The sequence below is a fragment of the Harpia harpyja genome, chromosome 2 (assembly GCF_026419915.1).
Source record: "Harpia harpyja isolate bHarHar1 chromosome 2, bHarHar1 primary haplotype, whole genome shotgun sequence".
Classification (NCBI taxonomy): domain Eukaryota; kingdom Metazoa; phylum Chordata; class Aves; order Accipitriformes; family Accipitridae; genus Harpia; species Harpia harpyja.
This window is the reverse complement of record NC_068941.1, coordinates 25,653,118-25,679,573: the sequence shown is the minus strand read 5'-3', so window position 1 is coordinate 25,679,573 and position 26,456 is coordinate 25,653,118. Positions and strand designations below refer to the sequence as shown.

General features: G+C 48.2%; 1 protein-coding gene across 1 annotated transcript in view; it reads right to left on the bottom strand.

The window, feature by feature from the left end:
* SCD5 (stearoyl-CoA desaturase 5) overlaps window positions 1-26,456 on the bottom strand; it is a 34,760-nt gene extending 8,304 nt beyond the window's left edge. Inside the window, exons 1-2 of the mRNA XM_052773471.1 lie at window positions 26,167-26,456; window positions 2,632-2,762 (exon numbers count right to left, since the gene is read on the bottom strand). Of these exons, the coding sequence (XP_052629431.1) occupies window positions 2,632-2,762; window positions 26,167-26,317 (282 nt within the window). The 5' untranslated portion in view covers window positions 26,318-26,456. The remainder of the gene's footprint in view (window positions 1-2,631; window positions 2,763-26,166) is intronic.

Sequence of the window (26,456 nt, the reverse complement as noted above, 5' to 3'; positions counted from 1 at the left end):
CTGCAAAGAAATCAAAGGGAATGAAAGCCTCTACACTGCTTCAAGTGGCTTCAGTGGGAATATCCAGAAGACTGGAAAATGCCCAAATGCCAAGATTAAGTCATTTAAAAATAAAACAGGGTTATGCAAGAAGCACACCTAGAAAAGGTCCTTTTAATGAGAAGTAATTTTTCAAGTGAGACTATTGATCAGTTTGTCACAAGAGCACTTGATAAAATTATTTGTGGGACAGCAGATAACCAGGTCAAAGCAACGATACTGTGAGAAATTAACTTGGCTCTTCATACCACAGCAAACACCTGCAGGGCTGGCAAAAAACATGATTCCCTAGATGAAAGGGTTAGGAAGCTGTGAAACAACTGAATTGCATCTAATTAAAAACCACAAATGCTAAGAGGAAATAAAGGCCAGAGGCCAGAACTGTTGGCAACAAATACACTAAGAACTGGAGCATAGCACGTGTAAATATGCTCCGAGTGTATTAATAGCAACCATTTTTCAGGAACACATCACCCTTGATCAAGTTTCAGGTAAACACAGGAATGAAATCCCTTCCAAAGCAGAGAGCAACAGCATCATGCTGTGACAGTAATGCAGACATGAGGTTTCATTAACAGGTCCCTTAATAAACCTGCAGACCAAAATGTGACAAATTGGGCTATGTAACAGCCTCAGTGTGCTGACACAAATTTCCATACAACCACTGTTGCTGTGTGCAAATGCTCACAGCACAACCTCAGCTGAACAACACAGCTTCTTTTTCAGAGGTGGCCAGGAGCAACAGTACAATGCAGTTAGCAGAGGAGACACCAGCACGTCCCAACTGAGATGCTGAAACTTAAACACCATGAGATCAAGTAGACATAAGCCAGGTATTACCTATTTCTGCAACAGACATGTGACAGCAAGAAGCACAGTCTTTCAAAACTGTGAGAGCTTCACTCTAGATGGAGAGAAGAAACACAGCTCAGCATGCTCCAATCATAAAAAAATGCACAGGGCAACAGGGCAAAAATGGCTGCATCTGACGGTGTTTCAGAGGAAGTACAGCATGTCACAGCCCATGCATCAAGTTAAAACTCTTCAGCAGAATTTCCCCTGCCCTCCAAGAAGTCTGAGTATTTCCTCAATATTCAGCATCCAGGGATGCTGTAGGTATCTCCAATGCTACCTCTTCCTCCAAAAGCCAACATGAGGGAGATGGACCTGAAAACTCATTCACTGTCTGCTTGTGGTGGTGAACAGCCTTTAGCAGGCAATGGATGTCACGGTAATTAGGAGGAGGCTTCAGGCTACTTAAAACTTAAGAGTGGGTGATTTCGCCTTTAGTTTTCTTTCTGATACGAAGGGCGCAAAGGTGGCTTGAAACTACTTTGAAGTACTGCCCTGCCTCAGAATCACACTGTGTCCTCAGCCAAAAGCAGTAATGAGGCCAACGCAGCTGAGAGCAAAATCCATAGCAACAGGGGAGGAGAACGCAATGAAATCCCAACATGCAGGCTCACTGCAACCAGCTCAACACATTCATTTAAATTACTGATGAAAGGTAAGAGGTAAGATTAGCTGTATAACAGGAGGACAGTACCAAGGGGGCTCTCAAAACTCAAAACATTTGTTTAACATGCTGAGCAAAGGGCTTGTAAAGCTTTGCAAGGAATCGAGCAGCACAAAGCAGCTGGAATATGGCTCAGAATAAAGGAAGGTTACAGTCAAAATGGACACATTCCTATATTCAAGCATTGTGCTCTTTGTAATGTCTAGAGGGATTAACAAGATTAATTCTTTTCACCTTAAAAAAAAAAAAAGATAAATCAAAGATGATAAATGAATAGTACAGAAGTGGATAAAGGGACTCTCTTCATCCTCTGTCAAGGTACATGAATGAGAAGTCAACCAAAAAGACTGAAGGGAAAAAGCTGAAAACTCAAGGCACAACACGCACGTGGTAATCAGTGCCACAAGGCGTTACGGCAGCCAAGCTCAGTAAGTTTAATGTTAGTACAGGTTCATATCTCTATTTTGAACATCAAAAGGACTAACTAAATTCACACCAAGAAGATCCTGGTTCTGGGCTAACTCCTACCACCAGCTGGGTGTTACACAAACGTTTCTGAGGTCTAAGATGGCCTATCAGTAAGTACAGAGCTAGTAACACGCTTCTTTGCAAATGTAATTGAATTTTACTGGTGTAAAATTCTGCATAAAACAGAGATAAATTAAGATTGCTCTCCTTTCTGGGCATACCAAAATCTCCAACTGCCTGGATGGACAAAGACACTTGATTACGCAGACGTATTTCTGTCAAGCTGACCCTTACAAAAGTTTCCACATTGTCTGATGAAGTGTGGGGCCTGACCTGTGCCACAGATAGACTCCTGGGGTGCTGAGCCCCTGATCTGGGCACGTTCAACTTGGTCCTTAAGTAACTATTGCTTCTGGACTGTCTAATGCATACTGTTACATGGGTGGTGAGTGGGGCTCTGCATCCCCTGAGCCAGAGTGTTATCAGCAAATGTCTTTCTGCTATGTATTTTTTTTTTTTCTTTTGCTGTCTCTAAGCTGAGGGCATCCCTACACAGGAGAGGAAGCTGCCTGGAGGCCAAGAATCTGGACAGGCGACCACAACCCCACCTGGAAAGCCATGGAGTTAGCTGCAGCCAGAAAGATCCGCAAAGGCAGCTTGGCTTTGTAGGAACGGTGGCTCCACAGGCGATGCGCACCAGCCGTCACACCCAGGGCTGTCATCAGGAAACAGAAATATGCTGAAAGACACAAAATCAAAACATAGGATGTGCCAGGGGCCAACTGCCATTATTTTTACTTTCTTCGATGTAAAGATGATCCTTGCACCTGCCTGCCGACACCTGCAGGGTTGCTCAGAAGATGAGGCTGGGCAGACAGGAGGTGAGGTTCTCAGCCTACCTCTGCCCCACAGCCCCAGGGACAGGTCGTTCCACTTCCCACCCCTCCCCATTTAGCCAGTGTGCTGTTCAGGAGAGTTTGGCACACTGAAGCACCGTGTCGTGACATGTTTATGCAATGTGCCTTCGCCAAGTACAGTGGAGTCAAAGTTCATTACTTATGTCAGTGGAGTAGCAACTACTCTTCTAGCAGGACACTGCCAGCCTCCTTCAGACAGGTCTTTGCTCCGGTTTGATCTGTCAGCTAGTTTAAAAGCATCACATCCCACCCCTACAGATAAGAGCTGTGTCACAGTTTCCACAATAAAAACTTCTCTTATCATCAGGAGCTCATGACTCGGTAATAAAAATGCACCAGGAATTGGAGAATTCACCATCTCCCTCAGTTTCAGGAACTGCTTTTCCTTCCCTTAATTAAAAAATTGGCCAAGTAAACTTGTTTTGAGCATTTTTTCAGATGGCCAACACAGCACAGGAGCAGGTCTGTTCCTTACTGACCACACTGGCTCCAGGCTAGACACGTAGCCCAAGCACATGCATCCTGCAATGTACACCCCAGGCTTAAAATAATACCCCCACCAACCACCATCACAGCATCGGTACATCTCTGGTTCTCCTTTCAGCAGGGGCCATGCTCACACATGCTCCGGACGGTTAACCCTGCATTTCCAGGGGCAGAGGGAATGGCTGACTGGGGCAGCAGAACGAGACTGTAGGACCTGGGCCTGCCTGCTCAGGCCATGCATCTGTCCACCGATTGCTTCTCCTTTGATGTGCTGTTTTTGTCTCTACTGTCTCTGAATTCCCGTGTGATGGATGATCCATTGCCTGAGTTGTTTTGACTTGCAACAAAAGAGGACACTATGGGAAAGGGTTGGAAGAACAGTGCATTAGAGCTGCTCCTCCTTTTGAAGAGAGACCAGAGGAAAAATGGGAACCACTAGGAGGAAAGTATTATAAAAGCCCCAAATAAACTGGACTGCTTAAAACTACTCACATTCAAGCTACCCAGCTGCCATGATATACAGACTCTTATGTCTTCCTCCCATAGGCGTTGATTTCTCATTCTGTGCCTAAAGAGTACAGGCTCATTTTACAAGTGTAATATTAGAAACAAGAGTGGATTCAAACAATAAGAATATTACAGAACAACCTCAAATGAGCTTGCATGGTCTGAAGCGATGCGCTGTTTAGCCAGGGCTCCCTGCCACCCTACGCACAGAGGCTTGTTTTGGTTAAAACAGCCTCTTTAAAATACCTAAATAGAGTTACTGGAACAAAGAGGAAAACTCTATCCCCAAAAGGGGATTTTCTACTGGTGTCTGCACAACAGTGTGTCCAGCAGGGAACTCTGTTAGACATGCAGTGGCTAGAAAGGAATTCACAATCAGCTTCTCCCAGTATGTAATGTAAAACATCTATCTTTGCAAAAAGAAAACAAAAATATGTGTATGTAGGTCCGTGTCTACTGTGTCCCTCTATCAACTCCAAACTCACAATGCTTGAAATTACAGCATCTAAGAGAAAATATAATAGAAAGATATTTGGTAAAATAACAGCAACCACATTTCATGCTGATTGTCTCCCCTGTGGACTGAAGGAGTAAATGTACCTTATCCACTCTGCTGGTGGATCCACCAAAAACAGATTTACCCAAACTGTTTCACATTATGTACATGACCCAAATTCCTGTCATCTCTGGCACAGCCAACCAAACCCTTTCTCACAAAATGCAACAGACAAATGGAGTCAGAATGGTCCTGATAAAGATAACGCATCTGTAAAACCCGCTTTGGACACCACCACTGAAGAGGCAATTCTCCTTTTCAGCAGCCTGCAGTGTTCATGCTACTCCCAAAAAAGGCTCATCTGTGCAGTTATGTCCACTGCACTGAAGTCTATCGCCAAATTCAGAGTTCTGCCTCCGTCCTGAAGGGAGGTACAGAAATGAAAATTGTGCATTCTCTGCACGTTATTTACAGATTTTGTTGAGTTTACAGATTACTCTCAGATCAGTAAAAATGCCAACACCACAACTCACTCTCCAGTCTCTGCTGCAGTCTTGCAGTTCTTGCACATGCCTCATCAGTGCAAGGACTCAGACTTCCATGAAATTAGGGAAAACCTATCCTGTCATTTTCTGTACATGATATTGAGCTGTGCAGAAACACCACTAAATAAGGCCTTCCAAATCATTCAAATGACTGTAATTGTGGAAACAGATCTGTGACACATAGAATACTGACATTATCCAGCTAAGATTACTGAAGTTATAGTCCTGAATCATTACAAGAACATATTGTCTGTGGGCTTTATGACTGGTTAACCTCATGCTAGTCACAGGGGCTGAAATCTCCCATCTTCAGCAGTCTCTTTGCTTCCTTAAAGCACAAAGAGTGGCTTTTCTCCCACTTCAAAGCAACAGATCATTTAGTTGACCAAGTGCTTCTCAAGGCATCCTGCCATCTTAATCATGATCGATTGCTTAAAACCAGAATTAGAGATAAGTGGGTAGAATGAGACATATGCAACATTAAGGCTGATTTTGCTTTACTTCTCTGTCCAGTGCAAGAAAGAGGCGGAGTGTTAGGTAACATACAGACCAGATGGAATACCTGCACTAAATAGAAGGGATTTATGCCACTTGATGATTCAGCTCTTGCAGAGCTCAGCTTAAGAGACCCTTTCATTCAACCCACTCTGCACCACCAGCACTGCAGCAGTATTTTGGGAGTCTGGGGGCTGCCCTAGGGTCTACATGCCACCCTGTGTCCATACCTTTGAACAGCACCTCCCAGTCCAGGCCTTCTCCCAGCATCATTCTCGATTCACACTCCCCAGGAAGGCCAACCGAGAATGAGCGCCAGACTGAGGAAATACCACCAGAGCCTCCCAGAAACATGCTGCCCTGATCAAATAGGACTTTCCCAGGGCTACAACCACAAGCTCTGTTGCCCTGCCTTCTGCAGCCCTCCAGGGACTTGCCAGCCTCAGCCACTACCACACTGATCAAGCTGAAGTGGCTGGGGCTTATACCCACACAACTTGCCTATTTTTTGGCTTGCAGAGGAAGAATCATAACAGCAGGAATTTTCCTAATATAAATCCTGAGGGCTGAAACATTCCCAGAAACAAACAAACAAACAACATTACTCAGGAGTTTGGTGACCAGAGCAGAAACAAATCCTGTCAGACAAATGCACTGTACAGTGATATCAGACTTCTGTGGTTCTTACAGGAATTAGGGTGCCTGAAAATATTACTTGGCCACTAATTCCCAATGTATAAATAGCCAGGATGACAAATATTTGCTGCGTAAAGTTAGGTCTCAAGCTTTCCTTTGCAGAATAAATTATGAACTCAAACCAAAAATCAGACTATAAACCGTTTGATTTTACATTAATTATGCACAGCTACAGTAACTACATGAGAAGAGAGCCACTACTTACCTACCTGGCTCATTTTCAGGGGGTGGGGAGCATGGGGGGGGGGTGAACATCTCCTTGAAACACAAAAGGATTACACTGTGGAGCAAAGCAGCTCAGTTAATAGCAATTTCCCCTTATATTGCGAACTCCACTAGACCTGTAACTAAACAGGTCTCCTAAGCAATAAAGAGTAAAAACACAGTTATTGCAGAAAAAGGGAAAAAAAACACAAGAAAAGTACCAATAAACAGCCTAGAATCCAAACAGTTAACAATACAGTTCTTTTTAATTTAGCAAGGTACTTAATGTACAAAGAGGAAGCTGCTAAAATAGCCAGATTAGCCTTCTGCATGTTCTAGTGAGCTAACTCTGCAGCCAGGCTGACTTACCAAAGCAAAATCACACGAGGAAACCACAGCATTTCAAACTTAACCTATAGACTGAACACTGAGCTGTGCTATCCATGTATATTGGCTTCACACACGATCACAGTGATTCAAAGAAACTAACTCAATAGTTTGATTAACTATTAAGTAGGTATTCTTCACCTATCGTGCACACCGTCGGGTTTAACTGTGCAGGTTAAGTACATGTTCTACATACATATTCACTAGATTTCCGAGAAATGTTATACATATTCATTAGTTTTCCGGGAAACTATTAGCATATGTAAATGTCCTTTATGCAGGCACATTGAAGGTCTCTGGTGGTCTTCAGGAATCCTCTGGTGGTCTTCCATGGTCTTCCTCACTTGTCCGCTATTTGACCCTCCTCAGGTGATTCTGCGCAGTATGGTCCTTTACATGTTTTGATACATCAGTGCTTGTTAGTGTTCTTATTATCTAAGTTTTCATTAGTAGTATAGAACCATTTGGCTAGTTTAAGCTAAATTATCTACAAGGACGAGAACAAAGGCAGGAGTTGTTATCTTTTCCGGCCCTATCTATTCAGGCAAGGCCTCTACTTGTGCCTTCTTAACAAGATCGTAAATTCATCAAACATTTAATTAAGTTTTGTGATCACTCATGGTTCCTTCTTGCTCATCACTCCCAAGTACCAGTCTCTGACAGGCTTAATCCTTGAGAAACACCAGTCCTTGGTACGTAAAGTTACAGAGAGACAATCATTAAGCAATAAGCAGTTCGTTCTCTATATCAACAGGCCACTACAAGTACCGGAGGAATCCAGAGCACAGATGACCATCTTGTTGAGGAGGAATAATATATTGCTTTTCCTCCCCTCTACCGGTGCTGCAGGGCTGGCAGGAGCACAGCTTGGGAGAGGGCTGTGTTGGAGCATGGCGGAGGCGGTTGTCAGCAGCCATTGATGACGGATGTGAAGGAAGAACAGCAAGCTGGCAGCATCCCCACCTCCCCAAGATGCCCAGCTATGAGGCCAAGAGGCATTTCCATGGGTCTGTCCTCACTGGGAGGCCAAGCCAGCCCCAGCATCGACTGCACAGAGAGGGCTGCTTGTGAAATGAGAGGTGCTTGAGGTATAAGGAAGATGGAGCTAGAAAAGGGCTGGGTGAGGACTCGCTAGCCACAAGCCTGGGGACAGAGCACACAGAGCTGCTAGGCAGGCTGGGCCAGCATCTAAGAGAGCCAGTGCATGCAAGTTCCACCAACAGTACAGCAGCTTGAGCAAGGAGCTCTGAAGCCACCTGACAAAAGGTTGTCATGCTAATACCAAAGGAAAAGAAAGGAGGAGGAAAAAAAAAAAAGAAAAAAAAAGTAGAATGGGGACTTCAAGAGAAAAAAAATGAAAAAGCAAAAGCTAACACAGCAGAAAAAGCTGTCTGGGAGAGACCTGCGATGAGAGAGGAAACACAGCAGCCAATGAACAGATCCGTGAAAGACAGTGGGTTTAAGGCTGGTATTTCTGGTGTTGTGAAAAGCAAGCTAGAGCTGTGCAGCTCACAGTTTCATACTAAAGCTAGAGGGAGGGGAGGAAGATCCTTTCAAGCCATTTTCTGATCATTTATTCAGTTTTGCCTCACTCATGGACTGAAGGCAGCGTGGAGCATCTGCTTCACTGAGCCACTGGCAGGGAGCCATCTTCCTGGCATGGAGCTGAAGTGTGCCACTGGGCTGGGAATGCATCCCGGTGCTGACTCCATGGCTCTGCGGTCTGTCTTACGCCTGCAGCAGGGTTCTCCTGCCACACATGGACTCAAAAGCAGCTCCTTCTCAGCATCAGGTCCAATTACCATGTTCAGTGTGAGAGTTCAGATCTACTCTGTTAATGCAGATACCCAGGTTATTGGGCACCTGTCATCCTCACATACCTCTGCACCTTCTGGATACTGTGGCACTGCATGGCAGGGAGCTCCACAGGTCTGCAGGCCCCCCTTGGGCCTTTACTCCTGCTTCTGCTACTACAAAATTGTTGCTTTCAAGAATTTACTCAGAACAAGAGCTAAATTATCTTCCCTAGCCCCTAGGATGGTGTGGGAATGCTGTGAGCCATGCCTGCTGCTCCCCAGAGCAATAGCTAGCTTGGCCTGGACAGGTGGTGGAGCCCAAGTTTACATAGTTTTAGAGGATTTCAGCCGGCTATGGTTTGCTTTGAATTGCTGTCTGCTCAAAGCAATAATTACAGGAGCTTTAGCTTTAGTCAAACCCACTTTTCTCCCATTTATCTGAGCATGCTGGCTTCAGGACAATTCTCTAGAAACGTAGCCTCTGGACATCCTTCTACAGTAATGGTCAGAGACATGCCCACAGCCATCCTCAGCTATGCCCATCCAGGTGCCCCTCGCAGCCGGGAGGGTGCCCACAGCTGTGCAGAAAGGCCCAGGAGGTAGCTCTGATCTCATCACCCCAGCAGCTGGATCCTTGAGCACAGGCAGCTGGGCTGCAGCACCGGCCAGCGCCCTCTGACAGGGCTCTACCCCCAACACATACAAAACAAGTGTCCCCAGTCAACAGCTCTAACTGCCATCCCAATTAACACCCAAAACTCTGCAGGGAGGTTTAGGGCTTGCTGCAAGTCTGGGAGAAGTCCGAGACCTGGGTGCAAGTACCTGAAACAGCAGAGCCTGTGCCAAGAGCTCTGGGCTCTGCAAAACTCAAACAGCAAGCCCAGAGCTGCCTCTGACTGGACAGTAAGCCAGGATCTGTTTCAAAGAAGGATGATTAAATCCAGCAGAGCAGAGGTTTTAAGTGGGTTCCTCCTTGTTTCTTCCTACTCTTTCTCAAGACCTCAAGGCAGAATTACCTCAAACCTAGGAATTTTACTTCCTTTTTCCATTGTCTCCGACACCCTCCCTGCAAGCTCTGCAATACACAAACCATGCATTAATGGAGTAAACTGGTGTGAAATGCCTCCATGGTGAGCGGGGCCCCAACACATCACTCCCCTGGGCAGGCAGCACGCTCTCCCCACTGGAGCCCTGCAGAAGCATAAGGTGTGACAGGAGCATTTCCAACTGTGAGCTCACTCGACAGAGCACAGCATAAGCAAAATGCTTCTGACCTGGAGCAGTGGGAGAAGCATTTAAGAGAGGGAACAAAGAGGAAGAAGGGGAAGAGAAAACAAGTAAGCCTGTGCAAAAGGACAAAAGAGAAATCCAGTGCAGGGGGACAGGAAAAGGATGCAAGAGACAAGATACATGAGGTTAAACTACCGCGCAAACGGGGAGCCGGCGGGTTGCTAGGTTTCCAAGTACACTGTGCTTGTGCACAGATGCTATTTATGGGAACATGCCAGAATCAATAAGCAGAAGATTTTTATTCAACATCCTTATTAATGACCTGAAACAAAGGCAAACAGCATATTAATTACAACTGCAGATGATGCTAAATTTGGAGCAGCAGTGAGACAGCTAAGAAACACAAAAGGATCCATGCAGAAACAGGGAAAGTAAGGCTCAAATAAAGATCTGCCTGGATATAAAAGGCAAAGTAATGTAGTTCAGGGGGTGGTAACTGCAGACGAAGATGAGATGCTTCAGTAAGCAGGAGCCTGCAAGGAGGATCACCAACAGCTCATAAAATATTCTCAGTGTGCAATATGATAAGGCAGCAAGACATCAGTGTGATTTTGAACAGCAGGCACAGAGGTATCATCTCGCTGTCGGAGAGAAGCAATGAAAACTATACCAGGCAAATCATTTAAAAATGGATGGGATGGGAGATCAACAGCATAAAACATTTGAGACATCTTTTTCAGAACAGCTCATTATCCCCATGGCTGGATTTCCAGAAAACCTTTACTACACCCAGTGTCAAACTCTTCTGAAAGCCTGAGTGTCCAGGGGACTGACCTCTTATGAAGATATGGGGAGATACTGCCACAGTCTGTAGCTACTTCACAGACATCAGGAAATCATCCTCTGCTCTAAGTGGTTGCTTAAATTGGAACAGATCTCTGCCCCCCAAAATTTAAATTCTTTTGTATGCTGAATATCAAAATTAGAACCTCTTCCATTTCTGAAACCTGGGACCACATTAGAAGCATGATATATATTTACTGTTTGTGAACCCAGCAGATTCCAGATTGCTTTTGACTTCTATCTGATTATAAAAAACCCAAATCAACCGAAACAAGAAGCCCAACAAGCACTGGGTTCACTCTGCACACCTGAATAGACAATGCTGGCTCCTGAAAGAGATGAGATGTCTAGACATCCTTCTTAGGCACAGATTACAAGGAGACACTGTGTTGGATAGCAACTATCCGCATGTTACCAATGTCAAAAATAACCCAGTTACATGGAGCAAATCGCAATTACCTCTGAGGGACAAAACATCAGACATAAAAATAGTAGCGGTGAAACAAAATCAACTGCACATTCACAATGGTGCTAACGTCAATATATAAAACGTCTTTAAAATAGAGAATAATGTCACACAACTGTTCCCGTGGGGTGGCGACACGCGGAGCCTGGCACCGATTCACACCCAGTGCCTGCAATCCCTGCCTTTGCAGGGGTGGCGAGGAGAGGAGGGATAGCAGGGCTGGGAGCTGGGAAGGGAATCAGCCCTTGCCAGTCCCACTGCTGGCATCTCTCATATGTGGCTAAAAACCTCATAGTCCCTTGCAGAAGTGAGGGATTTGGATATTACATTCAACCATAGCAAGGTGACTACTTTGAACCTGACACAAGCCTGGAGAGCTGTCATCCTCGCAGTTTGGTCTAGGTGAGTTGTACCAAACACAGATCCCACCACAGCCTCATTTTCCAGACTTTGGGACTAGGCAAGCTTTGTGAACATTTGAGCTTTTTTGCATGTTACAAAATGCAACAAATGTTTTTCTGGTCCTGGGGCAGCAAATCACTGACTCAGTTTTAAGTCAAATGATTACAAACCTTAGGTCAGCCAGCATGAGAATGTACTACATCAAGTGCCAGGAAGCAGGACAGGAACTCCCAAACCACCTCTGTCTCACCAGTACCAACAATGAGGAAAAACAAGTGGGGGAAAGTGCTCGCCACTCCAAACAAGAGAGATGATATCCCTTAGGAGATCAGAACAGTGGCTCACCTAACTCAATACTTTTTCCCAACAGGGCTAAGAGGAGTTGCTATTCAGAGGAGACAAAAGAAAAAAAAAAAAAAAAGAAAAAGGGGAAAAAAAGACAACACAGCCCAGTTACTGTTGCACTAGCAATGCCTGCACACTGGTGGACTTCCAAGATGTGGCATTTTGCACAGAGTATGTGGAAAGTAGTTATCAAGGCTGGAGGCTGTCCCAGAGTTGTTATCACACTTGCTCTTACCATGAGGGTGACAGATCTTGGATCGAGATAGCCACCAAGGGTCACGGCCTTGGTTTTATGTCTCGTTCTGAGGATGTCAGCCCCATTTACTCCTGCGCTGGTGCAAAGCCCAGCACAGACAGCTCAGAACAAGCTGCACGAGCATCACTCTCTCCTAGGACTGGCCACTATCACTGACAGCTGTAGCCCTAACACAGATTTTGGAAGCTGCTGTTCCCACGGCTTCAAGTCAGCAGGTAGGGGACCCCCAGTTGGGGCTGCCAGATCCCTCTGCAGACCACCAAGCGCTTCCTCTGCCTCCCCACGGCATCCCACTCAGCAGGGGCTCTGGCAGACGGAAAGATCACAAGGCAGCAAAGCAAGCCAGGAGCAGCAACAATGAAACACGGACCAGAAAAACATCCAGTGCCCTCATTGTGGTAAGAAACAGGGTAGAAGAAATCTGCATACTCCAGCCACAAAACCACACCCTGTTTGAACCTTATGTTGGAGTCCATCTGATTTCTGGTTGTGGTTGCCTTTCTCCCAAGCTCTCTGTCACAGCCTCTGCCCGCGGCCGCTTCCTCCCAGCCCCCTGATGCAAAGCCCCGCTCACAACCAACCTGCAGCGTTATTTGGTATCTGCCAGGGAGCTCTTCCTTGAGTGGTGTCTTCAGCTTTCAGTTGCTATCGTGGAAAAACCTTAGCTCTTCTACTGCCGTCATTCTGAGGACAGCTTCAGAAGCTGGTTCTCCTGGAGGTCTCACTGCTGGGCAATGACATTCCCAACACTGTTTAGCCTACAAGATGTGACACATTCCCAGCCCCAGGTGGGAGTGCTTGAAGTTACATTCAGCACAGGCTTCAACATTTTTGCACACACACTGTGTCTCTAGCAGGTCAAGGATCAGGAGGCAAGATCCCATGGATACAGGAGGGACTAATTTCTTAAGGAGACGTGAATTCTAGTGACACTAATGGCCGAGAAAGCACATCTTTTGCTTGGAGAAGAAATATTAACAAAGACAAGGGCTGTGCCTCACCTGTAGACATCTGTAACCTCTTCAACAATAGGGCAGCCAAAACCAATTGACCTTAAAAATGCTGTTGCATGATGAAGACATCTTGTGACATGACACCTTTTGGTGGAAATACTCTCTCCGCAGCTGGAGTAGCCAGCAAAGTCTCAGGCAAACCTCTGTGTGACAAAGCCTGGCAAGAAATTTTCATCTCAGCACAGGCCATTTTTTTCATCCCTGTTGTGCTGGTTTTGGCTGGGATAGAGTTAGTTTTCTTCATAGTAGCTAGGGGCTATGTTTTGGATTTGTGCTGAAAACAATGTTGATAATGCGGAAATGTTTTTGTTACTGCTGAGCAGTGCTTACACAACCTCAAGGCCTTTTCTGCTTCCCATACCACCCCACCAGCGAGTAGGCTGGGGGTGCACAAGAAGCTGGGAGGAGACACAGCTGGGACAGCTGACCCCAACTGACCCAAGGGATATTCCAGATCATATCATGGCATGCTCAGCATATAAAGCTGGGGGAAGAAGAAGGAAGGGGGGAATATTCAGAGTTATGGTGTTAAGTCTTCCGAAGTAACCGTTACGCGTGATGGAGCCCTGCTTTCCTGGAGATGGCTGAACACCTGCCTGCCCATGGGAAGTGATGAATGAATTCCTTGTTTTGCTTTGCTTGCACACAGCGCTTTTGCTTTACCTATTAAACTGTCTTTATCTCAGCCCACGAGTTTTCTCACTTTTACCCTTCTGATTCTCTCCCCCATCCCACTGTGAGGGAGGTGAGTGACCGGCTGTGTGGTCCTTAGTTGCCAGTTGGGGTTAAACCACAACACCTGTATATAAAGAGATACCACAACTTGACTTATTTGTATAAATAACTATTTGAGGACTAAAAATAACAGGGATGGGCATGCAACATTTGTCCATTTCCACACCAGCATTTTACCTCTGCTTATTCAGCCAAATCAAAATTGCTTGCTAGGGAATTTTAATAGCCCCATGCATAAAACCCAAGGTCTTCCATCAGGCTACAAGAACTGCATGAAAAATACAGCAAGTTGCTCAAGCACAAAGCAACCATCGCAAAGCTGACTGATCACCATAAATACATAACACTTATGTAACTTATGGTTAGGATTTTTTCCTTTCTAAAAATTATATTACATCTGCATATCCTGCATCTGCCTTTTCTTCCTCACTTGTGGGTTTTTGCTGTTATTCAGTGACAGATTTAGGTCTAATGAGCCACATCAGTTAATCTGACCAAATCAGGGAAAGCACTTCCAATAGTGTTGAGTAGTGCCTAACTCCATTCCCACTGAAACTGCAGGCAGCACATCATTTTCAGCAGCTGCACCGTGCTTGGCCTCTTCTGAACACCTCAGAGATCCTCCACTTCACTACGCACACAGGCAGCGGTAGAAGGCTCTCTCCTGATTCAACATCAGGGCTCAGACCAGAAATGCAGCCAGTAACTTAATGGTGCCTGGTACCACAACACTTTTTTGCACTATCATTAGATAACACCAAGTTTTGGGATATGTTTTCTTAAAATGCTGTGTCTGCCCTCAGGAAGGAAAGTTTTCCTACGCCAAATTAGACCCACACCTGGTCTATCCAAACATCTCATTTAAAAATGCTGGTTGATGTCATGCACTGCATTAGTGGGAGGGCCAAGGTCAACATGCAGCATTATTAGATCTAGATTAGGTATCAAGCCTCCAGCACACATCTCTACTTCTGTCACCCTCCAGGGCAACCTTGGAGATCTCTTCCTCCACAGCAGAGAGATGTGAGGAGCAGTAACACAGCACTTAATCCACATCATCCTACCAAAAAATCCTCATTTCCTGACCTGGAACTACATTTACCAAGGAGGGAGAAATTTTCCACCTTAGTCCCTAAATTGCTGCCACGAAGAAATGTTGAATTAGTGCTCTGGCCCTGGGGTCTCTGGGAAGGAAACACTTCTCTGCTAGCAGAGTCAATTGGCCAACCCACTGTTCACCGAGTCCTGCTAACTGTCAAAGGCTGGCATCAAAACCACCTTGGACTGGATTCAAACTAGCAACTGAGAATTAAGAAGCACCAGTGGGCAGCAGCACCAATTCCCCGAGCCGCCCACCGTACAGCACAGGCCAGCTCTCATGGGGAGCCGTGCATTCCTGTGAAGACCAAACGTGTGAAATCTCAGGCCAGAAGTGGGTTCATCTAAAATTAGATCTACACATTCTCCGAGCTACTCTAAATTGAACCAAGAGAGAAAGAGATAAGAGGAAGCACATCAAAGGCAAAGATGAAGCAGAGTTTTAGAGCTGCAGAGAAGATGAGTTCAGACAAGGCCCTTCTCCTGCCCCTCTGTACTGCAGTGGAGGAGCTCCAGGAGAAACCATGTGTCACATCCTCTTGCCCTGCCATTACCAGCTCATAAAATCCAGGCTGTCTCTGCCTGGATGCACATGCCTGCATATGCATTTTCAGGAACATTCCCCAGAGCCAGCCCTTTTGGCTGAGTATACAAAAGACTTTATTCCGGTTGGAATAGCAGAAACATTCACATTGACAACTGCAGCCAAGGTGACATAAATAAAGCCAATACAGCAATGGAAATTGTGGCTGACAGCAAGTATTCCAGTGAACGGTGAAATTCCCCTAGGAAGCAAATACAGATTCCCTGAACTCACCAGCCACTTAAGAGTGCCTTAAGATACCGAACAGTTTATACATATTTTTAGATCAAAAGAGAAGGCTGGAAGATGCTCTGGTTTCTCTGAAATTTTTGATGCTTATGAGTAGCCTCTCTCAGCTCAGCCGAATACTGCGTCGTCACAAAACCAATGGGCAGATCTCACTTCTCTCCCAATGACCTCACTGCTGTCCTCAATCTCCACGCCGGCTAGGGCTCTGGTGGTTTTTAAGTGCTCTATAAATGCCAAGAAAGAATTAATGCCAATTTTGTCTCTTTTTTCAAGGACGGAGCAAAGAAATATTGTGGTTAAGCCATTAGCATGGCACTCCAGAGCCTGCATTCGGCAGGCAGCTCTGCCTCAAGAAAGAAGGATTAGTTATTTAGCACCCCTGCCCATCACTGGCCAAAGCTTGCCCTGCATGCAGCTGGGTACACGGCGGGGGAATGGCTTCATCCCACCACTCACGCTGTGCATGCTAGCAAGACCACCGAAAGCACAGAGCCAGGGAACAGCAGCTTCTCAGCTATTAGAAACAAAGACGTGGCATGCTACATACTTGTGATTTGGCCAAACTGAAAGCTTCCACCTTTTACAATCTCTAGGCATGGGGCACATGAAAGGAGCAGGGCTCAGCAGGGAGCCTCCAGGCTTGATTCCCTGAGGAGGCAGCAGCACCTTTGTCCCAGCTGCCTGCTGAATGGGATCCACTGCACAGGACAGACCCTGCTCTGAGCCGGTGCTCTCTCAGGCCAGCCAGTGGCTTTGATGGTCTTGACTCCTCAGGACTTCAGACTCTGGACGATGTTGCCGTCCCTCTGTATCACTGCATTTTGCCCAGATGCTTTGTGCCTGCTTTACTTGTATGCTGTCAACTCCTATACCTTTTCCTCCCCTTTCCAAAATCAAACAGAGCTCAGAGAAAAACCTGTTGCAAAAAATGGCCTCTCCCAGTTTTCTCTCCTTCTGGCAGTTTGAGCCTCAGAGCTGGGCTGCAAGCACTACAACTCATTAAAATTAGAAGGCACAAGCTTCTTGCATCCAGCCGAACATGCGGCAGGCAGGTCACCTACCCAGAGCTATTAGGTTAGAGGATGGTGCCAGGGGAGAGAAGGACACCTTGTCTCCAGCACAGCGGGTAGGCTGATGCTTTCAGCATTCAGGGGGCACTCACCAGATGATTGCTCACCATGATCCCTGAATGACTACTCACTGCACCCCTACAGCCCAAACAGCCCTAGCCCAGCCCAGCTCTGCTCCCACAGTAAGCTCTGGCACAGGGAGAAGGCCCACACACTGGGTCTCTGCCTCAACCTACCCAGCAAGATGTTCTTCATATTTCCCCCCACCACTTCCCCACCACCACCTGTGTATACACTGCATAAGGAGGCCAGTTTTCATCTGCCTGCTGAATAGTGGCTAGGCAGTTTTTGGCCAACTCAAGCACGCAAGTCTATCCCTCTGCATCAAAGGTATGAGCCAAAGCCAACGGAAAACAAGGAGAGCCTTGCTATGGCTCCTGCAAGAAGGTCTGGCCACACTTGCATGCCTGCCTCACTGCAGCCAAGTCCAACTGAGTGCAGCAGGGGAAAGAGCAGCTCAGAATGAAAATGATCACCTACAACCACCATTGCAACTGATTGCTTCAGTTGACTATAAAGGTCCTATTTTCCACACCTACAGCGAAATGCATTCTGGAAAGAAGTTACAACCTCATGGTGCTGGCCAAAAAAATTATTAAAAGGCAAAACCCCTTTTTACACCCTCAATCCGCTACAAAATAGAGTTTCTTACATTTTCCTAAGACATGCTGCCATTTCCAACCTGCACCGTTACCCAGTACCCATATGTTTCCCTTCTCCAGTGCCCTGGTAGTGGCCCTGCCTGAAGAATCACCCAAAGGGAGCAAGAGGCAGCAAGCGGGAGCCCAGGACTGCTCCCTCTCCACCCCACATGCTGCCAGGGCTCAGAGAACCTATTTCCAGTCTTTCCCACCAGGACTCGCTTTTGCTGCTCTGCCCAAGCACTTCTCTACATGAACTGCAGCCCTTCTGCATCCCAACTCCTCCCCCTCCATTTACGAAGAACATGAAATAAGCCTTAGAAACACCTTGTCTCGCCCTGGCCTCCAGCTTTTCTCCAAGCTCTCTGGTGTTCAGAAGGGCACAGCAAGTTTGAATGTCCACCCCAGCCCTGGGCTGCAGCAACTGCTGGTTAGAGCAGCGCAAAGCCCTTCCAGGGGCCTTCTTCCTTGCTTCTGAAATGCCACCTAAGGGCCTGGGCAGAAGTCCCTTCACAGATGGGAATGGCCTGTGTGGCCATGATAGGAGACATCCTGTGAACTACTCCAGATGCAGAAGGCAGGGTAGGAGCAGCCAAACACTACAACCCCTTCCACTGACACAGTGGGATCCCATGGGCATAGAAGGCATTACAGCAAGGCTGGGTTGGGGAGGATATGAAACACTCAAAAATACAAAGTCAGCCAAAGAACAGAGCCAAAGAGCCAGGCAAAGAAAGAGTCCAGTCAAGAAGAGCTCCCCCATTTGCCAAGGCCAGGTTATTTTATTCTGAGCCACTTAGAACACCATCTGAGAAGGCAGTGCCCAAAAATGGGTTGAGAAAAATCCTCATTTCAGTCTCCCTCCAGAAATCCCCATCCTCCTGGTGCTGAGGTCCCTACACAAGAGGGATAGCACGCAGCATTCCTGACACCAGCATCTGACAAACAGCCTTCCCCTCTCTTTCATATCAGCCTTGCTTTACTTAGCACAGTAATTGTTAATGTTTCAGCTCTCCAGTGGGGCAGCACATTTTATTGTTAGCCTACATGGTAAAAATAAAATCTGATTGCAAGAAATTGCTTGGCTTCAATTATAACATCACTGTTAATTACCAGTGCAACTGTAATTGCAAGGAGGGAAGGCGGAGTGGGGGTGAGAGGATGCATACTAAATTCTGGTGGGCGAGCTGACATTGTCCAGGCCAGCCCAGCCCTCCCAGAGGAGAAAGCAATGCTTTTGCCTCCTTGACAGCAGTTGCAGCAATATCAGACAAGCAGGTCTGCATGGCTCACACTGCTGTGCCTGGTGGCATCTCCTGGAGTAGAGGCATCTGATCTGCTTCCAGCCCCTTGAGACTTCCTCTGATGCTGACTCAACTCTGACCAATGCATTCCCTCTACTTGGAGCAAACTCCATCCCAGCTCATCCATGGGAACTACTCAGAGCCTGTATACTGCCATCCCTACTTCCACATGTAACCAAAGACAAAAAGCTAGAGCCACAAATATCTGTTGCCTCCCCAGAGCCTGCCTGCACCAGCTCAGGAGCTGGCAGGCCAGGGCTGGAGAAGCTATCTCACACTTCCGCCACTCTTGGCTGGGCTTCTGTGTGTTTGACACAGCCAGCTCTGGGGGTGCCAACAAACCTCCCCTGCTCTTTCCTTCATGGGGTTGCTTCAAGAGGGATGCTTCTCTCAACCACCTAATGTCAGAGGGGCAGCCCAGAAGCCAACTATCCCTGTCACATTCAGTAGGAGTAGAGACAGGGATTTCTACCTTTGCTGGATCCAGCTCTCATCCCTGTCCTTATTGCACAGGTCAAAGGGAAAGAGTATTTCAGGTTCTTCTGGTTTGTCTGGAGCGGCTCAGAGCAGCCAAGGGCCCAGCAGTGCTTCATGCTGGGTGAACATCCTGGTGCCTAAACATGAACAGCTTCACTACTCACTCAGCCATTCATGCTGCTCAACTGCAAGAACTCATTAGGAGTGCCTTGAACCCACCTCCTGAGAACAACAGGACCAAAGCACCATCACATGCATCCAGGGCTCAGCACGCACACGCTCTGCACCCACACAGACATTAGGGTTTTTTCTCCATTCATTTATTGTGTTCACGGTGACCACATGATGTACAGCACACAAAACAGAGGGAAACAAAACAGAGCACCACCAATGCACTGGGGATGAAATCAAGACAGGGAACAAAAATATGTACTTACAGCTGAACATCGTGAAGTTCACAGACAAGACCTTAAGGAATCATCTCCAGCAATAGTTAAAACAAGGGAATAGTGGACGCTGGGGAAGGAGTGTCCTCTACAGTAGGGCATCTCAGAGCGGGATCCAGAACAGGCCCAGGACCACTCTCATGTCTATGCATTGCTAGGTGGAGGGTGTGTTCCCCAGCTCTACAGTGGACGCAGAGCTCAGACCATTCCCAGATACAAAAAGCTAGGGAACAGTACATTACAGCCACCCCCAGCTCTAGGGCACTTGTCATTTTTAAGGAGAGAAGTACTCTTTGAGAAAAGACTCTGTTCCCATCAGAGATGATGGAAGTTCAGCTCTTGATGCTAGGGGGGAAGGAACAAGCCAAGAACTTGACTATTAAGAGAGACAGCTGTAAAGCAATGCTTTCAATCGGGGCAAGGGAAGAAAAGCCAGTCCAAACCCACTTTGGAGATAAGCAGGGCTATTCCCCAGTGCTGATATGTACCTCAGAGGTGCAATTCCCATTCTGAAGGTCCACCTCTTCTCCGCTCATCTAGTGGACCAGCTGCTGTCTTGAACTGCTGAAAGCACGGCACAGCTAGGGGCTGATGGACAACAAGGCTGGCCTCCTGTATGCCACCGAAACCTCCCAGAGCTGCTCACTGCTTATGGCCAGGACCGTTCTGTGAGCCGGCAGACAGGAGATCTCTCCTGGGAATAAGGCGAGGTAATGTCCTTCTGTTCATTAAGTCCCTCCCGTCAAGGTGGCTGCAGACACCTCCACAGAGGTATCTAAGAGGAAAGCATTCACTACCTGTTTCCTGACCCAAAAACTTGCCTACAGAAATTACCTGAGCATAACTACTTTGCAGGACCCAGAGGGTGCTCCTGCCAGAGCAGCAGCAGGAGTGACAGTAAGAGAAGTTTTAAACAAATGTCTCCATTTCCTGTCCGCGAAATGGAGACAGTATTTCCACTCTCCTTCGTCCGCAGAGGTCTCAGAGATACTGAGTGGAAATTCCTTGGAGCTAGGATTTTTTATTTACAGCTGTCTGTGCAGAGTCTCTAACACTGTGCATAGAAATGGTTAACGACTAAAACCAGTTAATAACCAAAAAGCCAGTAGATGGCACTCAGGAATATGCAAGACTTCTGAAATGTGCAAGACCAATAAAACTTGCATCTGCAGTGCACAACAGCAACATGTGCTTCATTACATAGACATGCTGCCAGAAGGGCTGAGAAAGAGGTGATGACCTCAGTGGTGCTGTGCAGCCACCACAGTAACCCAAAGTGCTAAGACCACAATTGCTTTAATCTCTCTTATCGAAGGGATCCAGGCAGCAGGATTTGGATCCAGACCCGTGCCCAGGAGCAGCTTGCATTTTGTCAGGGATGCAGCTGGGCAGCACCGCCACTCCATCTGCGCTCTCAGACAGCCAGCCCTCGAGCGCAGGGGAAAGCTGTGGGTAAGCATGGCACAGGGCCTGCCACGGCTGAACATGATCAATCTGGCATTCTCAAGAGCACTAAAACATCTCCTAAACACTGCTAAAATAGCAGCAACAAGCCTCCCCTCTCATACGAGCACCATTAGAGCAAGGCCATCCTTCTCCTTGATCCCAGGCTCTGGCAAGGCCTATCAGCGTGTAAGCCTACATCTGCTTGGCTATCAGGCAGCTCTACGAAACCCATCCAGATGATACAGCGTTTCTGGGTGGCCATGCCTGTGCCAGTTCTTACAGTTGCTAGTACTAGTAAAGCTCAGCAGCCTGAAAGGAAAGGTTTTAAAGCAGGTAAACTGCTTAATCTTTTGTGGGATTTTTCTATTTCCTACAATGCATTTGGCTACTTTAAGTGCTTCCTCACAAGCCCCCCTGTGAAGGCTAAAAAGCACCTTTTTTCAAACAAAATCTGAGACCCTTACACAGCACGTGATCCCCCAGAACGGAGTCTTTAAGAAAAAGAAGCTACCGTGAGCCCACCAAAAAAAAGTTAGCAGCAGAAACGTTGGGCCCTGCAGTGAAACATGCTGGTAATTTTCTCTGTACAGGGATTTCAGAGTTTTTTGCTTTGCTTTCCTAACCCAAACAGATAACCTCGCTGGGACTGCAACAGGATGGAGCTGGATGGAGCAAAGAGGTTCCTGGTTAAGAAGCATCATTTAATGGCATGTTATGAACTTAGGGGATAAGCCACGCCCAGTTTCCTACCAAGTGGCCTGTGGAAGGAGGTGCAACATGTCCAGCCCAAAAGAGGCCACTGGTGAACCACAGTCACATCCACTGCCCCAGGTGGCCACAAGGACCCCTTTGCACGAGTTCATTCCTGGGGAACCTGCACACCTGGCCCAGCTGGCAGACCCATCACACCACTCTCTGGTTTCTGGCCCCACTAACAGTGAGGTGCTCCCACCCTGCTTTGGTTCCCAATGCGAGTCTGCAGAGAATGGTGATCCCTCCCCTTCAAACCTCTACAGAATGTGCCAAGCACCAGGAGCCCAAAGCCCTGCAAAAGCAGGTGGACAAAGAGTCCTGAAGGGGAAGGTCCACATGCCAGTTCCCTGGGGCTCTGGGCTTTGCAGGATAGCCAGTGAACCCTGCCAAACTGTGCCCAGCAAGCCTACTGGTGGGACTGGGGGTAGACAAGACTCAAGGCACATTTCTTCAACAGCTCCCACCCCTTTCCAAGGCTGGGAACCTGGAGTGCAGGGATGCCCCAAAGCAGTAGCTGTCAGCTACAAAACAGCACACATGCAGACAGCAAAGCACCAAGAGGAAGGAGGGATCATGTATTGCAAGCTGCCCGGCTCTGGATCAAGAGGGAAAGGGGTAGGCAACAGGTCTTCTCCACACCCCCCCTCACCAAACCACAACTCAGATTGGAAAAGAGCAAGGCAAGAGGGATCCCAGTAAGCACAGTCAGGCTGGCAGAGCGGGGGATATTTCAAAAGCACAGTGTCAGCAGGATCTGCTGGGATGGCTACATGGCTGTCCCACGGACACAGCCCAGAGCTGCTTGATGCCTTGCACGTATCATCTGCCGCCTCTCAGGTCAAGGCAGTTCCCAGCTCATGGAAAATTTTGACATGAGTAATTTTATTGTTTTTGTTCAGCTTGGATTGAAACCAAATTCCACGGAGGTACTGGGATGGCCCCAAAAGCCTATGTTTTAACCAGCTTATCTGTGCATCCCTTGAAAGATAACCTGATTCCCAATGTCGCCCAAGCAAGGTGGCTGCACCACCCAGAACGCTGTTTGGGATCCCTTGTGCAACCCTGGCTCCATGTGGGGTGCAGGAAGCTGTAAGGCGGTCCTCAGGGCGTTAGTGCAGGAGGCGATGGGAACAGGGGAGCAGAGATAATCCTGAGTAAACAACCAGCCGAGCCTTCGCTTGGCAGCATTTTTCCATTGTCTATTATGTACAGCTGAACGAATGTCAATAAATTACCAATGGAAATGAGCCCTGCTGAGCAGGCAGTTTGGGTTGAACAGCTGTTTTCTAGATGGCACAGTGGCATTTCAGCTCCGCTTAGCAAACAGTGGTGAATCAGGGATTACCAACTGCCTTCAGGGGTGGGAAGGAGGAACGCAAACCCCACACAGAGGGAGGGAAGCACCTGGTCCACCCCAGCCGGGAACCCACCGAGCCGTGGATGTCTCGGGGGTGGGGGGAGGAGGAAGTACGAAGCCAAGCAGGCAGTGGTGAGTCACGGGACACTGCCTGCTTCCTACCAGACCCCACGGAGGTCACCCCTAGCACCAGCGAGCCACTCTCCACACACTTGCTCCTGCAGCTCACCCATGGGTGAACAGTGGTGGGGAGCATGGGACTTGTGTAAGATCACTGGGAAGCTTCCCAAGTCCCAGGCAAGCTTGGGAAGAAAAAGAAAACCACAGACGGACACGAGGGCTGCAGCTCCTCCATCCGCACCCTTCGGTGTATGCGCATCTCTGCACTACCCGACGCTACACCCCTACCCGCCACCCAACTTCGCTGCTGTGCCAGCCCTGCTCCAAAGGCTGCCTGGCAGCCACAGCCCACAGAAAGGCAGTCTCACAGCTGGTCTGCACAGGGAAGGAGATGTGGAGAACTGGGGAAGGCAAGGAACACATCTGATCAACTCTTCTTCCTTCTGGCACTTTACTGGTTGGCTCCTTCCAGAGTGCAGCGAGATGGGTTTGTTAACCTAAGCAATAGCAACTCTGCTTTTGTCTACCCTGAGAGAGTCTCTCAGAAGGACCTTAGACACAGATCTCCAGCGTGACAGCAAGCTACTTTTGTCTGACATATTCTGCAGGAGATCCTGTATTTTCACCTTGTCCACCACCTCTGAGGGGGGCAGACCCCGCAGCAGCCAGCTGCAAGAGCGGCAGGCAGCATCCAGCTGGCCAGGACACCTGGAGCCAATGCACTCGCTCCCTGCTGCGGAGCCCCTGTAAAAACCACCAGGCAAACTCCTGTAAAAACTTTGTGGTCTGCTTTAGGGTGGCTGTTAAAAATAACAATGTCGAGAAACGGGAGGCTTTTGCTTTCAGAAAGAAAGGCATTAAGTTGCAAAGTCATTGAGACCTGTTTATTATTTAGTATCTGTTTAATGTCAGCTAGGAAAAAACACCTTGGAGGATGGAGGGCTGAATAGGTAATTCAATCCTTTGGCTCCAGCCATAGGGAGTTTTGTGATTAAGACACAGCGAAATCAGAGATGATTTCAACTTGTCTTCTTGGAAAGGCAAAACAGATAAAAAAGAAAGTCCACCTGCCTGTATTCTAAAAAGGGACCTAAAAGGGTTGAAAGCAGACCACAGGCTGTGTGTTCTGGCCACACAGCTCCTGCAGGCTCTCCTGGTCTCCCCAACCATCAAGCTATGGCCAAGGTAAAATATGAAATCAGCCTGAACACGACCAGGAATAGGGAGGGGAAAGGAGTAGTGCTCACAGAAGGAAACTAAGCAAAACACAACCACCCCCCCAACCCTTTTCTGGTTGCAAGAGCCAGGTAATGGTTTGTGCAAACCAGGCAGCCAGTCAAATGCCAGATCCCCACCCGGGATGCAGAAACAGTTTCCCAATTAAGAACTTGTCAGAGGATGGTAATTGACAGAAGGGTTCCTTTCCCAACTGCAAACAGCAATGGTGGCTATTTCTAAAGGTTTAAGACAGACCGAATATCAACAGTGAAAAACAGATTTAGGAATTCCTCAAACAGAAGAAATAAAGTGGATTTCTAAAGCATTTGGCTGGGGCTTTTTGAGAGTCATCTCAACACTACTGATGGCAGCCTAACAACATGCATTCCCTGTCTGTGAGTTCCCTGCAGCAGAGACCCTTCTTTCCTCTATTTGTATAAAAGAGTCACGGGCCGTTACATTCTCCATTCACTCAAAAGCTCCCCAAAGCAGGTCTTTTACCCAAGAAATTACACCAGCTGTAAGCAGCACTCAAGTTTTTATCCTCTTGGCCACCCACATTTACATGACTCAATACAAAATTCTGCCCAGTGAAGGATGATGCTGACATCCACCATCTATTAGTCTCACAGACCCTGAGAAACCTTGCACAATACTGCAGTGCTTCTATGTAGCTCTTCTCCCAGCATTGTTCTTTTGTGGAGAAAAGAGGACCTCGCTGTAGGATGGAAGTAGAGATGCTATATTTCATATTCTCTTCTACAAACTAAATCCTCAGCTTTTCACGGCCAGCAAGAAGACAGACACAGCAAGCCACATCACCTCAGCAAGCACAGCTGGGCTTATTTTCTCCTTGCCAGCTCTTCCTCGACTTTTAAATCTTCCCTAACGAGAAGATGTATCACCTTCCCCGAGAGACAAAGGATGGGGTGATTTTCTACTCCCAAGCAGAGCAGAAAGACGTGGGTGTTCATAAAGTAACGAGAGGAGGCAGCAAAGGGAAGACAAACGCGTTCTCCGTCAGACTTTTAAACCGAAATATCAGCTGCTCGACTCTTTTTTAACTAAAAAAACTGACAGACGTGACCGGAGGGCTGGTGCCTCCTTTTTCTACAGCAACCGAGGGCCCAGCGCCGGGCTGGCAATGGCATCCCGGGAGCGGCCGGGAGGGCACGGGAACAAAAGCGGCGGAGGAGGCCGCCGGGCAGCGCGGGAGCGTCCGCCCCCCTCGGCGCTCAACGGGGCGCCCGGCCCACGTCTGCCCGCGAACGCGCGCGACTCGAAGCGACCGCACAAACAGGGGATAAATACACAGAAGACGAGACGCGGCTTGCTCCCCCCGCCGCCGGCCTCGGAGGACCCGCGGAGGAAACCTCCCGCCCCGAGCCGGGCAGGAGCCGCGCCGCTGTCCCGGCCGCCGCTCGCCGCCCTCTGGTCCCCCGCCCCACCTGTGGCGCGGCGTGGCGTGGCGTGGCGCGGCCCCGCGCCGCCCCCGCACTCACCCCAGAGGAGGGTGAGGAGCTGCGCTCGCGGCACCAGGCTGAGCGCGTAGACGGCGCCCAGATGCAGCAGCCCCATCAGCACCACGTTGCGCCAGACGATGGCCTGCCCGGTGCCCGCCTCGCCGCTCGCCGCCCGCCGGGACGCGGCCATCTCGCCGGCGGGGCGCTAGAGGCGGCGACGGCCGCCGCACAGCGCGGCCGGGGAGCGGCTAGGGGCGGCCGGGCCGCGCCGCCGCATCTGTTGCTGCCGCCGCCATGGAGCTCCCGCGCCGCCGGCTGCGCCCCGCACC